Source organism: Rhinatrema bivittatum, chromosome 7, assembly GCF_901001135.1.
Source record: "Rhinatrema bivittatum chromosome 7, aRhiBiv1.1, whole genome shotgun sequence".
Lineage (NCBI taxonomy): Eukaryota > Metazoa > Chordata > Amphibia > Gymnophiona > Rhinatrematidae > Rhinatrema > Rhinatrema bivittatum.
In genome coordinates, this window is record NC_042621.1 from 78,993,012 (window position 1) to 79,009,118 (window position 16,107).

Here is a 16,107-nt window from a genome sequence, read left to right on the forward strand (position 1 = left end):
CCACATGCGCATGTGCAGGCAGCGCACACAGAGGCGAATTTTGGGTAAATATGCGCAGTAACGCAATCGGGCCTCCCCCAGTTCCCTCCCAGTCCCCTCTAATTAAGGAGCGGACTGGGAGGGAACTTTCCTATCTACCTGCGTAACCTTCCTTCCCTTTCCCCTTTCCTCCCGACCCCTAACTCCTACCTATCTACCCCAAGTTGTTTTATTTCACTACTTACTGCTCCTCCAGAACAGAAGTAGTTTCTGCGCGTCAGCTGGCTGCCAGCACATGCTTCCTCAGGACAGCGGCTAATGGCTGATGTCCAAGCCTGCCTCCGTCCCACCCTGCCCCTCCCCAACCAGACCCCACCACCCAGCCAACCCCTTTTTCAGGACCTGGCACTTGTGCAGGTACCCGGGTTTAGACGCATGGCCGGGCCTGTTTTAAAATGCACGTGGCATGCACACGGCCCAGCCAAGCGCACAAACCCTAGTTTTTATGTGCCTGGGCCTTTGAAATCCTGGCTTTTGTGTTCAAAACTTGTTATTATTATCAATAAAACTATACAAAACGTATGGCAAGTGATTGACTCTTTCCAGCATCATACCAAACAAATCATTGTAAACTTATACAGGATTATCCAGCTCCCTACCCATTGATCCGTTCTATACCATCTACAATACCTACCATCATTAACCCAGAGAAATTGAACTGAGCGTTATATAAAACACCCACAATCTATTCCCTACCCTCCCACCACTCCTTCCCCATCCAAAGAAGAAATTATAAATTCTGAGCAAGGAATCCTTTGTAAATATCTCACGACAAAAGCTAGACCAGCAGAAGAAAAGAAAAACAAAGTTACTAACAATCCATTTGTATATCATTCAAAAGAAGACTACAACCTCCATGAGGCAGTGATTGAATAAAGGAGTTCCAAATATTCAAAAAAGGATTTTCTGTTGAGAATCCCCAAATCTGTACACATAGGGCTGGATTTTAATAGGTACGCGTGGGTGTAGATTTGTGTGCGCAACCTGGCACGCACAAATCTACACCCGATTTTATAACATGCGTGCGCAGTTGCGCACGCATGTTATAAAATCCAGGGTCAGTGCGCGCAAGGAGATGATGCACACTAGTTCACCTTGCGCACGTCGAGCCCTAGGGGAGCTCCAATGGCTTTCCTCATTCCCTCCGCCCCCCCCTCCCAGCATCCCCTCCCTTCTCCTATCTAACTCACCCCCCAGCCCTACCTAAATCCCCCCCCCCCACCTTTATTTTATAAGTTGCGCCTGCCTCCGGGCAGGCGTAGGTTGCGTGCGCCAGCCAACAGCCAGCTCCCGGGCACAACGGCAAATGGCCACTGTGCCTGGAGGCTCTGCCCACACCCCGCCCCGGACCGCCCCGCCCACGCCCTGCCCCTCTTTCGAGCTCCGGGACATACGCGTGTCCCAGGGCTTTACGCGCGCTCCCGGGCCTTTTGAAAATAGGCCCGGCGTGCGTAGTCTTTGAAAATCTGCCCCATATTTTCCTTAGTCATCAAATAGTGAACCACATTTCTCTATCACCCCAGAGGAGGTGGGTCCACAGATCTCCAGAAGTTGAGAATGGAGACCTTCACCAAAATCCACACTTTCAGCAACTACAAGGAACTTGATATCTTTTTTCAAACCTGTCAGGTCATTGTAAAGAAAAATGCCTGGAATCAGGGGAATATGAAACACATAACGGGTTCCAAAAAAGTCTATAGATATTGCCAAAATGTTCACATGACCAAAAGAGACGGCACAATGTGCCCACCTCCTTATCACATGTAATGCAAAGCTCTGAATCTGTAAGCTTAGACAAAAAAGCCCATTTCTGTGAAATATAAAACAAAGAAGAAATTTACATTGCACTTCTTTCAAATTCATATTGACAGATATTTGTTTCATTCTTGTAAAGCAGCCTTGGTAACATGCATATGTCAGTTGTATATCTAACACTTTGTAATGGACAGGTTGTATCGAGTATCAATAAACATGCATAAAAAATGGAAACTGTATTTCTTCCCTCCATATCCAACAGATTAAAAATGGTGTCTGATTTATAGTTCCTTAAAAATGTAGGGGTTCATATCCAGTAAACCAGTTAGTTATTCAGATAAAGTTAGTCAGATATTTGTCCCATATATTCAGTCTGATAAACGTCCCACGCACTGGGGTAGATTTTCATACTCCGCGAATAGGCCTACTTTTGTTGGCGCTCCAGGCGCAAACAAAAGTACGCTGGATTTTAGTAGATACGCGCGGAGCCGCGCGTATCTGCTAAAAACCTGGATCGGCGCGCGCAAGGCTATCGATTTTGTATAGCCGGCGCGCGCCAAGCCGCACAGCCTACCCCCGTTCCCTCCGAGGCCGCTCCGAAATCGGAGCGGCCTCGGAGGGAACTTCCTTTTGCCCTCCCCTCACCTTCCCCTCCCTTCCCCTACCTAACCCACCCACCCGGCCCTGTCTAAGCCCCCCCCTTACCTTTGTTGGGGGATTTACGCCTCCCGGAGGGAGGCGTAAATCCCCGCGCGCCAGCGGGCCTCTTGAGCGCCGGGCCGCGACCTGGGGGCGGGTACGCAGGGCGTGGCCACGCCCCCGGACCGCCCCGGGCCGTAGCCACGCCCCCGTACCCGCCCCCAAAATGCTGCCGACACGCCCCCGAAAACGCCGCGCGGTTCGGGCACGCCCCCGACACGCCCCCCGACACGCCCCCTCCGAAAACCCCGGGACTTACGCGAGTCCCAGGGCTCTGCGCGCGCCGGTAGGCCTATGTAAAATAGGCTTACCGGCGCGCAGGGCCCTGCTCGCCTAAATCCGCCCGGTTTTGGGCGGATTTAGGCGAGCAGGGCTCTGAAAATCCGCCCCACTATGATCAACTTAAAGTTACCCAGCTACCTTTAGCCAGATAACTTGTCTACTAGCCGGCTTACCAAATATGAACCCAGGGACATTCCATGTCAAGTGAACCAACTTAACAAATCATCCACGCTCGACTTCCTTCAAATTGAATAACTTTTTGTGTGGATGTTCACTAGGCTTCACACAAAACTATGCAATATTTTTCGGCTGGATCTCTATTGGTTCAAGAGCTAGAGGCAGCTGAATAAAGGTCAATCTTAGCGTACCATGCTCTGCGCAACACAAAACGGCCATTTTGTCCGGACACTGCAGCCAAACAACCCCTGTTATGGTCCTGAAATTTTGTGGATTATTACAACGTAAGAACATAAGAACATGCCATACTGGGCCAGACCAAGGGTCCATCAAGCCCAGCATCCTGTTTCCAACCGCTGGGGCGAAGTTCCTATGATAAAGTTTGGAACCTAACCTGAACTTGCCACTCTTTTTATAAGTTAGCAAACGACGTGAAAAATTTTACAAAAGAAATTTAAGGCCTAGTTTGACTCCTCTTTGCTCCTGATGTATACTTCGATTCAGGCCATAACTGGATCAGTAGTTACGGCCCATGTTGTACATCTAGAATTTGCACTAGGAGGCTTTGCAGCGAACTGGAAGCAAAGATATAGTTACATAAAGACATGATTCACCTTTTCAAGCACATTTTCACCATTTTTTGGATGCAAATATTTCTACTGTGTAATTTTTACATTTTTTTTCTTTCTAATCTCATTTGAAACAGCACCTTTTTTGCAACAAAAGTCAACCTGTTTCATCTTGGACCCAGCCTTGCTTTGGTCAGAATTACAGTCTCAAAGACAAGCATCATTTGCAAATATGAATGTACTATGTTAAAAAGAGCCATCTTTGGCACCAAACAGTGAAACATGCAAATGAGCTAGAAATGTGAAATTTTACAGTACAGGTCAATTTACTGTGCTTGCCACATTTTTAGTTTTTGACACACATTTGTTTAGACATATTTTCATAACTTGGTCATCAAATTCAATGCAAAACTTTGGTCAGTGGTGGCTCAGCCACTGCCAATTCAGCAAAATTGACAACCCCATCACCTAGGGGCTACTCCAGACAGCCAGACAAGGTACTAGCCACAGGTTTCCAAGCTTTTATGTGAGCACAAAACAAGAAAAGGCAAGACACTACATACAAAAATTGTTTAAATTGCAGATTTCACAAAAATTCACTTGTGCAGGTGCATCCATTTGCGTGCCGATTTTATAACATGCACGCGCCAGTGCACACATGTTATAAAATCCGGTGGACTGGGAGGGAACTTCCTTATATCCCTATCTAACCTTCCTACATTTTCCTCTCTCCTATCCAACCCCTACCCCCTCTACGTAACTATTAGGGGTTTTTTTGTTTTACTACTTGAACTTTGGAGTTGAAGTAACCTCCGCACGCTGGCTGGCTGCTGGCACACACTGTCCCGCCCCCCCTCCCCCACCTTGGAGAGGCCTGCCACTTCTGCATATACTGGGGTTTACAGCGTGGCCGCAGCCTGGCCACGCAAGTAAACCCCAAAATTTATGCACTTAGCCTTTTAAAAATCTAGGCTTTAGTCTTTTTTCCTGCCTTGCACATGTTTTTGAATGTCTCATCAACGTGTGACAAAATGGCTTGTGAAGTACTGCCTGCCTGATGAAGTTATGGGTGCGTCAAGGGCAGCAATAATGTGGTCTTCTGGAACCCAACAGGTGTCTCTGTGGGGCAGCCAGTAAAATAACCTTGCAGGACCTGAGGATGCAAGAAATTGACCAAGGCATCACGTTCCTCAGTTGAGACTTTGTATATATGGCCAGTCCGCCAGGATTCATCATAGATGCAAGCTAAATACTAACCAGGTTGGAAGCTGGATACTTGAAGGGCATGAAATATTCACGTTCGGTTTCCAGAATTCTTGCAATAAATGAGGTGACATCATTCGAAATTTTGCTAATGCAAACTTTAGTTGCATCAATGGGCTTGAATTTATGATTTTCCCTTGTGCCAGAAACTTGTATGACGTTTGCTAAAGTTCTCATCCTGAACAGGTCTGATTGCTTCAATGTCTTCCTTTGGCACAAAGAAAAATTTGATACCAGGGACACAAAGAGCACAATGATGTCACAGTCCAGGGCATGTTCCCAAAATCTCTGTGGCAACACACTGCTAATATGACATTATCATAGTTCCTTGTGAAGGTGATACGTTGCATGCAGTAAATAACACAGCACAATAAAATGTCCATTTTGAGGGGGTCATTTATAAAAGTATGTCAAAGCAAGATGTGTCATAAGCTACAAGCATAGTAAGCACAACAAGCTTCACCGCACTGTAAAAGTTCACATCTTTAGCTCATTTGCGTGTTACACAGCAGGGCACCAAAGATGCAAATGATGGAAAGGAATACGACGAGTGAAGTTATCAAATTTGCGGATGATACAAAATTATTCAGAGTAGTTAAATCACAAGCAGACTGTGAAACATTACAGGAGGACCTTGCAAGACTGGAAGATTGGACATCCAAATGGCAGATGAAATGTAACATGGACAAGTGCAAGGTGTTGCATATAGGGAAAAATAACCCTTGCTGTAGTTACACGGTTAGGTTCCATATTAGGAGCTACCACCCAGGAAAAAGATCTAGGCATCTTAGTGGATAATACTTTAAAATCGTCGGCTCAGTGTGCTGCAGCAGTCAAAAAAGCAGAATGTTGGGAATTATTAGGAAGGGAATGGTTAATAGAACGGAAAATGTCATAATGCCTCTGTATCGCTCCATGGTGAGACTGCACCTTGAATACTGTGTACAATTCTGGTGGCCGCATCTCAAAAAAGATATAATTGCGATGGAGAAGGTACAGAGAAGGGCAACCAAAATGATAAAGGGATGGAACAGCTTCCCTATGAGGAAAGGCTGAAGAAGTTAGGGCTGTTCAGCTTGGAGAAGAGATGGCTGAGGGGGGATATGATAGAGGTGTTTAAGATCTTTTGGGATTTTATATGCTTCTCCAATAGATCATTTGGGATTATATTATCATTATTTTCAATAGATTATGATTATCTTTAAGTTAATTTGATTAGTGCTTAACTATGTCTTTAAATTTGTTCTTAATTGATTTATTATGTACTCACGAGTTTATTCTCTTTTCGATTGTAAAGGTTGTTGCTAATTTACTGTTTATTGTGAACCGAGGCGATGTTATTAACGTGCCGCGGTATATAAAAAACTTCAAAATAAATAAATAAAGAAATAAATAAGATCATGAGAGGTCTTGAACGAGTAGATGTGACTCAGTTATTTACACTTTCGAATTATAGAAGGACTAGGGGGCATTCCATGAAGTTAGCAAGTAGCACATTTAAGACTAATCAGAGAAAATTCTTTTTCACTCAATGCACAGTAAAGCTCTGGAATCTGTTGCCAGAGGATGTGGTTTGTGCAGTTAGTGTAGCTGGGTTCAAAAAAGGTTTGGATAAGTTCTTGGAGGAGAAGTCCATTAATGGCTATTAATCAAGTTTACTTAGGAAATAGCCACTGCTATTAATTGCATCAGTAGCATGGGATCTTCTTGGTATTTGGGTACTTGCCAGGTTCTTGTGGCCTGGTTTGGCCTCTGTTGGAAACAGGATGCTGGGCTTGATGGACCCTTGGTCTGACCCAGCATGGCAATTTATTATGTTCTTATGGATATCATTGGAGCTTTAATTCTGAAAGCAAGATCAGGTCCATAATGAAACAGGGTGACTTTTGTAGAAAAAAAGATGCTCTTTCAAATGACATAAAAAAGAAAAGAATTAAAGTACACAGTATAGATATTTGCAGCAAAAATGCGGATAAAATAGTGACATTGTGTCTTTATGTAATTATATCTTTGCTTCCAGTTGCCTGCAAAGCCTTTTAGTGCAAATCTTATACGTATATGCTGTGGGCCATGACTACTGGTCCAGTCAGGGTCTGAATCGAAGTATAGGTCAGGAACAATGAGGACTCAAAGTAGACCTTATATTTCTTTTGTAACAATTTTCTCATACTTTGCTGGCCCATAAAAAGGGAGGCAAACTCACGTTATGTTCCAAACTTTGCACTGGGAGTCACCACCAGGGGTTGTACTAATCCACAAAATTGCAGGCCCCTGAGAGGTATTGTTGGGCTGCAGCACCTGGACAAAATGGCCATTTTAGGTTGTGCAGAGCATAGTTCTCAGAGGTGACCTGCATTCAACTGCCTCTAGACCAATGGAGGTCCAGGTGAAAAATTTAGTATTGTTTTGTTTGCAACCCTAGAGAACATCCGTGCAAAATTTTGTTTGATTTGGAGGAGATTGAGCATGGACCCCCCTGGTTCACGTGATATGGAATGACCCCCCCCCCACACATGTTTAAGGAACCATAAATCAAACACCTTTTTAAATTTGTTGAATATGGAGGAAAGAAATACACGCACAGTTTCCATCTGCTGTGTATGGTTTATTGATACTCGATAAGTTTACACTTCCAACGCTGCCGCTGTCAGAGTAGCCTTGGCAGCAGGGCAGAAGGACTCTCAGTCCTGGCACAGATAAATAAGGTATTGGCTGGGTTAGGGAGCATCGTGGGGGGGGGGGGGGGGGGGGCATGAATCTTCCGTTGTGAGAGGTTGGGGGCAAAAGTGGGGAGCCAGCCGTACAGGTATTTAACGATTGGGATCAGGGACCGGGACCCAGTAAACAATGCTGGGCACTTCCTCCAGATTTAAAAGGTTTGGGGAAGGGGAAGGGGGGGAGTGGGGTTAGGATACTACGGGCTGGCAAGTCTTTAGCAACAGCTTTGGTGAGGGAGGGAGGGGATTGGGTTGAAGCAGTTCTAAAGTTACCCCACTAACCTAGCTGGATGTACCTGATATTTGGCTAGGTTAGCTGGATATCTCTGCCCCTCCCTGGAACTCTCCCAAAATGCCTTTTTTTTTTTTTTTTAGCCTTCTAAATTATAGCCATATAAATGGGTGAATATGCCACATTTTCTGTTTTCCTGATAACGTTTGACTTATCCGTATAAATTTTGAATATGAGCCTCCTGGCGTCCAGGGAAATGATGCAACTGTAAATGTTTAATCATTTTAATGATAGTAATGGATACTACTGGGTTTTATTTTGGATTTTTAAAAACATATTATTTTATTGTGTACAATGTCAACATTTGTCTATGTGAGAGGTATTGTTTCTGAAGATATGGGTTTTTCTAGCAAGCTGTGTAGAATGCCAAAAATGTGGGTGAGGCAGGTTGTATATTTTTCAAATACATAAAAGAAATCACTCTTTTGCAAAATGGCCACAGTGCCTCCTCCAAACTACTTTGAAAATTTGCTTGCAAATGCATTCGGTGGAAATGGAGGAAGAAACTAGCCGCTTAAAATTCAAGTGAGACCAACTAAGCAGGAGAAAAGAATATTGAGAGGCAATAAATATAAAGAATGGCATCTGATATAAAGGGCAACAACAAACATCCTACAAACATTCAAGTGTCTATGGCTTGCAGCTGGGATATAGCCTAAACTGGACAAACTGGATGAGCCAATTAGTCATTATCTGCCAGCATCCACTATGTTGCTATATTATGTTATCAAAAAAATGCTTTAAGGTTTGTCAACTTAGCACCCCAAATTAATATAATAATCAGTTTAATAAGTTGTTTATGTATATATGAAGGGCGATGAAGTGACCCATGAATAGTAAGTAAGATTGAAATAAACAGATTGACAAAATATGTTATTTGTTTACCTCATTTCCTTATCTATTTTCTTTTTATTAAAATGTTGTGATGCACAATGTTGCACTGGTGGTGGCCCGAGGTGGGGTTGATGCTACACATAGGGTAAGCTCTACAGGTCCCCATCATCAGGAGATGGAGCAAGCTAGGAGACGGAGGCCGACTGGAGCTTCGCCAATACCAGCCCTCATTCCCCGCAGGTTGAGTCCGTGGGTGCTGGGGCCAGCTGGTCTTAGGCAGGGCTCCATATGACGACTCCCAGTAGATGGTAACAAGGGTACGCCAGGGACCAGCTGAGGTGACCGAGGAAGATCCAGATGAGGCAGGATTCCGAAGACCCCCGACGCCAACAGGAACAGGGTAGGACAGGAGGTGTCCAGGTAGTGATAGGCCGAAGCCTGAAAAGCCAAGTCTGTAGGATGCTGTAGATAAGATCCCCGCGAGAAGCAATTGAGACGGATGTCCTGATAAGTATTGACAAACAAGTAGCGGGTCGCCTCATAAAACGGGGAGATAAAAAAAGTAAAAGACAAAATAGAAAATCTACATTGAATTTTGGATAATAAAGATTAATAGACGGGGCTAAAAAGAAGGACACCCATAAAATTGGTTGTCCTTGAACAATAGCCACCGTACATAAGTAATACCAGGACACAAGCATCCCTTGTATTGGTATATGTTATAGGAGTAGATAAGATCAAGGCAAGCTGGAGTCAGGGCAGGCGACAAGCAGGCAAAGTATCAGGAATCAGAGCAAGGGTCAGAGCCAGAAGATCAGTCCAAGCGTAGTCCAAAGAAGCAGGGGTCAAAGCCAGAGGATCAGTCCAAGGGAACAAGGAGGAGACAAAGGAGCAACCAGGAACGGAGTCAGGATCAGGAACCGGGAACGATGACAGGAGCAGGAACGATGGGCAACGAGCACACGAGCAATCGTAGAGACCTGTTGCCAAGGCAGGGAACAAGTGGCTGGGCCCTGCCTTTAATACAGAAGCCCAGTGATGTCATCATCCGGGGCCACGGGCTATTCTCCCGCCACGGCCCTTTAAGAGTGCGAGAGTTGCGCGCGCACGTGCCTAAGCCAGGGCCCAGAGGAGGCAGGACGATGGCGTCTCTCCGTGGCCCATGTGAGGAGGCCCGCCGGGCGCAGGGAGGAACCGTGGAGGAGTTGGAAGCGGCAGAAGAGGCTGCAGGCGCTCGGGGATGGAGGCGGCTGCCCACCGCCGTGAGCGAAGATGAACCGGGGCTGACAGCTGGATTCCTGGGGCGAGCAGGCCCGGGCGCGGGCCTGCCGCGACGTGTAACACACAACTTTGGCGTATTGTATACTTGGGAGTAGACAAGAACTCTGCAACATGTTGTGTGGGTTCTTGACAAAGCCTTCTTTGGTGGTTTGCTGACAGACTGGGACTGTAAGAGCAATATATTTCACTTGAACCTTATTAAAAAGGACATAGGTGGATTCTGCTATCATACGGGTGTTTGTTGAAACCTGCATGCTCCCAGAAGTTGATCTACTTCTGTTATCTTCTGCTCAGGTTGTTTAAAGGTATCTAACCCCTGTCTTCTGATCACTGAGATAAGTTTAGCAACTGCACTGTTTTAGTGTTGTCTACATACCTGTTATTTCTATTGTTTTTAAACAGCTTTTCTGGAAACCACCTTTACACATCAAACAAACATTTAGCTCATGTAAAGGAAAACTCTTTCAGACTTTTGTAGTTGTGATGTTTATATTTGAAAATGCTGTTCTACGGTTAGGTATTTGAGCTTTTTCCTTATTGTTACACCTTCACAGGATCTCTTTGTTGGTCTCCTGAGAGTTTAATAAGGATAAACAAAAAAATTCTTTGTGGTGACAGGTGAGGATTAGAACAGCTTTGATTCTGTGTATGAAACATAACTACCATTACCAAGATAAATTACAGTATTCTAAGGGCTGACAACTGTAAATTATTTAAGAAAAACACGTAGAAATCTGAGTCATTAAGATGAATGAAATGACTTTTTGCTTTAACAGTAATCAGTGTTTATTCAGCCTAAATACCATTCCATAACCACAATAGAGGTTTATTTATTTATTTATTTAGCATTTTTCTATACCGACTTTCCAATAACAAAATTATTGATCAATTCGGTTTACATTTTAAACAATAACAACAATGACAAGTAAATGTCTTACAATGAACAGGTCGAATTAACTTGGATTAAGATATATGGGGGTAATAACATAATTAACATGAGCGGTGCCTAATATAGGCTAGAGGCTGGGTTTTAATGATAGACTGCCAAAGATAATAGACTGCCAAAGATCATGTGATTTCTAGAGAAGATCTATATAGTTCTCTAGCGTGTTACCATACTACCATACTACCATACTTTCTTAGTGCGGTGTCTTTGAAAAGAGAGGGGGAAAAGAGAAAAGAAAAGGGCTTGTTTTAAATTACTGTTTTATGCTAAACACTTAATTAACAATCTAAGTAGCCAATACTGATCATTCGCCATTTTTTTTTCCATTAATCTTTTAACCATTTTTATAGCAATTATACCAGAAAATTGATGGTAAAGATTAGGCATTTCTAACCTTCCTAATGCACTTATTTAAATTTAAGTTGAAAAAGTAGCTCTTAGGCTGACTTTAGAGCCTGAGAGTATGGTTTGGTTTCTCTTTAATAAGTGATAAAGGCACTTTTTTTTTCCCACTAATAAGAGGGAATAATATAGTAGTTAACACAGTGGACTAGGAATCTGGAGACAGGTTCCAAATCCTCCTTCTACCACTGCCAGTAATTGCAACTTCATCTCCCATTGCTCATGGGTTGTCCTTTACAGGCTGATACACTAATTTGCAAAAATACAGGCCGTTATCGAGTATTAATGTGATTATTGCTTATGTTAATTGTGTGCAAATTAGATTTTTGTTAAATGTGCATTCAATTTCACATTTGCACAGCCATTATCACAAAACATGTCATACACTCATGGTCTGAGTTGAAATTTGCACTAGTTTGCATATTATTTAGTTACACAAACATAGATAATGAGTGGGTTTACATAATCATGCAGTTCATTATCTAGTTTCGCCTAAATTTAGTGAACTACAGAATAGCTAAATAAAGTAAAAAAAAAAAAAAAAAAAGGCAAATAACTCATGCAAAATTTTGCAAACTGAATAGCATGCATGATGTGCCAATTTTTCACCTGTTAACGCTTTTGCAAAGCACAGCCCACTTTACTTCATCAGCTTCTTTGATAGCAAGCTATCCAGGGCATGAACTCATATTTCTACAAAATTTGTGATACCAACCCCTGCTTTAGAATGCAATATAATTACTGAGATATCGAATGCATTTCTTTAAAAGATTTTCCCCTTTTTATGCTCCTGTCAGAAATCTTTAGTGACTGGGGGACTTAGCTGGAATAAAACTCAGGTATTACCGACAGCAAAATAATTCTAGTATGGTGGTGTTATTAACAGGGAGATGACAGCATGTCAAATGACATTGCTTCTGCCAGCCACTTTAATAAAGGTTTGGAGAAGTATTCTAGTGGTTAGAGCAACAGGCTGAGAACCAGAGAAGCTAGGGGTTCTAATCCTGCTGACAGTGCTTGTGATCTTGGACAAGTCATGTCACCCTCCATTACCTCAGGTACAAATGTAGGGACTCATTTTCCAAATCATTTACATGCTTAAAACTGGGATTTACATGTGTAAATGCACTTTACCCTTGTCCACTATGCAATACAATGCCTTTGAATTGTCAATAGGTTTTACCCACCTTAAGTGCACTTAACGCAGCCCAATGGATTTTGAAAATTGCTACGATATGTTAGCTATACATGCATAACTCTTTTGAAAATTCACCCATTGTAGCCTAACTTTCAAACCTATTTGCAGTATTGCATTTGTGCATTAAATGGATGTGCAAAATGTATTCTAGTATTTTATAAACTGTGGAGCAGGAGCTGCACAGCTTATAAAATACCACATAGTTCTCTTAATTTGCAGTATGTGTGTATTTGTCCAATGCAAAGAAAATCCTTACTTTACCTATTTTATAAACATATGAAAGTATATTTTAGGTGCAAAAAAAAAAACTATGTATGTGTAATAACCCCAATTTAGATGTGGAAGCAGGTATTTTATAAAGTGTGCATGTATACTATTTGAAAATGCATACTTGCATTCATTCTTGAAATCACTAGTTCATTGATACCTCTGAAGGTTCACCCAGTCATCTAGACCTCTTGCACTTCACCCTGATCTCCCACCAGTTCATCCAGGCCTCCCACCCAAAAATTGCAGACAACAGACAAATCTAATTTCACTCGTGTTACACAATTAGTAGGTATAAAATTGTACCAATATTTGACAATTTACACGTGCATATCTCTTACAAAATAGCAGTACTCTTACAAAATAGCAGTACTCTTACAAAATAGCAGTACTTCTTGACACCACCCCTGAACATCCCTATAGTGCCCCTTTTTTGCACCGGGAAAATGCGCATGTAAAACCAAAAATATGCATTTATTTCTGCTGTTTATAAAATAACATATACACAAATGCAGGCTACTTATGCACATAATTTTTCCCCTCTTGGCCTGTCACCATTGAATTTGCAACGTCTTGTCTCTAATCCATTACATCCTGGCTACTCAATAATAAGCTTTCTCTAAAACTCCAAAAAACTGAAGCTAGCAGAGACTGCATTATACAAATGAACTTCTCTTGTTATATCTTTCATTGATTCAAAGGATAGAAATTCTTCAGTCATATTAAATTTTCAGTTAATTCCTCTGACTGTGTATCTAATACCATCCCTCAAACTGAGTTTTTTATGCCCATCTACAGTGGTACTTATATAGAGAGTCCTATTCACCCTATTAAATTGCTCTCTCGCTCTTTCTCTCTAGTCTGTGATAACATTTTTGCCCAGTAACGCAAGGACAATGCAAAGAAAAAAGATGTAGCATTATGCGTTATCAGACTCGCATTTCTATTAACTCCTCCCACTTGCATGCTAAATGTAAAATTTGCATACTAATGAGTGTTGTGATATTTATCTCTTGCTTTAGGGCCCAAACATGAATTAAAAAAGAACCTGTTAAATTATGTCACCTGAAGCTTCTTCTTGAACCTGCCACATTTCACACAGTACTTTTAGCCCTAATCTTTCCATCTACAGATTGTTTTAATTCCCTTTACTTCGGATTACCACAAACTTCCACTAGGCCGTTACAAATTATTCAAAATTCGGCAGCCCGCCTTCTAACTATGACATCTGTTCATGACCGTATTACCCCCATCCTGAAAGACCTACATTGGCTCCCTGTCACCTGGCATATTAAATACAAAGTAACTGCCATAACTTGCCTCATGATGTTTCATCTCCATGGATCAGCTCCATCCTGAGAATACAGACCCCAGCTCACACTCTTCGGTCGGCCAGTCAGTTTCTTTTGGACGTTCTCTCTCCTAAGTAGCCAGTCTATCAGTGACCTGTGAATGCTCCTTTTCTATATCCGGCCCCACCCTCTGGAATTCTCCTCCTCTATCTCTGAGGCTCACGCAGGACTCTATAAGGAGTTTGAGGAACTCCTAAAAAACCCATCTGCTTTTCAGTAACTGGAGCTTAGTTACCAAATCCACTTCTTGTTTTTTAGTGTTTCCAAGTTTGACTTTTGGTTTGTTCTGGAATATTTTTATGAACGTTCTTATGTACCCCACCCTGGACTGTTTCTGGAGGGGTGGGTAATAAATGGTATTGAAGAAATAAGAAAATAAATACATATATGCCAGTTTTCCCACCCAGAACCCCTTTGAAAATGTACTTATTAGACTGTAAGCATATTTACTGTACCTGAATGTAACTGGCAGAGGTTAGACAAGATCCATTGTATTTATTTCCATGCTTACTGTGGGTTTTTTTTTTTTTTAATATTAATGTCAGTGAAGACCATAACCACTTACAGGAGGTTATGATTTTTGCAACATCGTGTGTCTTAAAGATGAGTCGGCCTTGGCTCTCTCTGTGAATCAGGCTATGGTGCAGCAGACTCTCCTATCTGATGGTTGGTGGGGGCAGCTCTAGGAGGGATGGAAGAGAGGGAAGAGAGCTGCCGTAACTACAGGGATTTGTACTGAAGAGCAATGTTGAGTGTAGGCCTCAAAGAGACTTTCTTAAAGGCCGGCGAGGATTCTGGTATCACCTGGGTATGCCATTGGAGAGAGGAGTGAAGGGGGGTTTAGAAAAGAAGAAAACATGGGATACAGGGAATGAATCCCTGCTTATATATATATTTTTTTTTTCCTTTTTACTGCCACAGTGGTTTGTAATATCAGTGGACGAATGCACTTCCAGATATGAAATTTCACTGTTACTGCTGCAGGAATGCGTTTCTATATATAGAGCAGCATAGATTTCATGGCCCTAGCAGCCACATCTCTACTGTCAAAGTCACACATTTAAAAATATATTGGGGAAATTTTGAGCTCAAAATTATAGGCTCTTATGGGAAGTAATAAGGGGTCCATTTTCAGCAACCATGTGGCTCAGCTAGTTAGCCGAATAACTTTACCCAGCTAACCAGCAGGGTATATTCAGTGACCTCATGCGGCTATCTTTAGGTCAGGTCTGTGGCCCGCCCAGAGCTAGCCGGGTAAATTATCTGATTAATGCTGAATATAAGCTCCTCCCCAGAACACCCTCCCGCCTGCCTCCGGAGTGCCCTCCTCTTATCCAGCTAAATTCTAGTGGTTGAATTTGCTGGTTTTTGCCATTCAGATGGCTAACTTTTAAGTTATCCGTCTAAATGGCTTTTGAAATCAACCTCTCTGTTTATTTAGAGTAATATTTCTTTAAAAATCATTTACATTATGTTATATACTGCTCTGAGTTTCATTTTTCTTTGCAAGTTCAAAGAAGGTCACTAAGTTGTAGGGAGATGACATTTTATCAGACTGACCACACATTTCTGGCTAAGTTTCGAGAAGTATACTCCTTTTTTCATGTCAGTGCAAAATGGCATTTTATTTCTACTTATCTAAATGAACTAACGTAGCCATCACGCTCTTCTCTGCAGGTCGAATTTGAATGGCTGCGACAGTTTTGGTTTCAAGGCAACCGCTATAGAAAGTGCAGCAACTGGTGGTACAACCCCATGAGGAAACTGGAAGATTTCTGGAAAGAAATGGAGTTCGTGGTAAGTTATGTGAACTAAATAGATTTGCTTTTAGACTCATCCCTCGGCGAGGTGTAATGCAAAGCATCGCGTTTAGCACTGACGCAGCAGCATAATAAGCAGAGAAGAGCATTATTCAGACTTTTCATTCCAAAGTACAAAAGAAGAAGACATCTTAATGCCAATCAAGGCCAGGTTGCTATAGTTACAGACAGTGGGGTTGGGCAGCACATGTTTCACTGAGCAGTGAATTGTGTT

General features: G+C 42.4%; 1 protein-coding gene across 2 annotated transcripts in view; it reads left to right on the forward strand.

Moving 5' to 3' along the window:
* FTO (FTO alpha-ketoglutarate dependent dioxygenase) overlaps positions 1-16,107 on the forward strand; it is an 877,495-nt gene that overhangs the window by 223,477 nt on the left and 637,911 nt on the right. For both annotated transcript variants that reach the window (XM_029608566.1, XM_029608567.1), the window contains exon 7: positions 15,751-15,870. In XM_029608566.1, the coding sequence (XP_029464426.1) occupies positions 15,751-15,870 (120 nt within the window). The remainder of the gene's footprint in view (positions 1-15,750; positions 15,871-16,107) is intronic.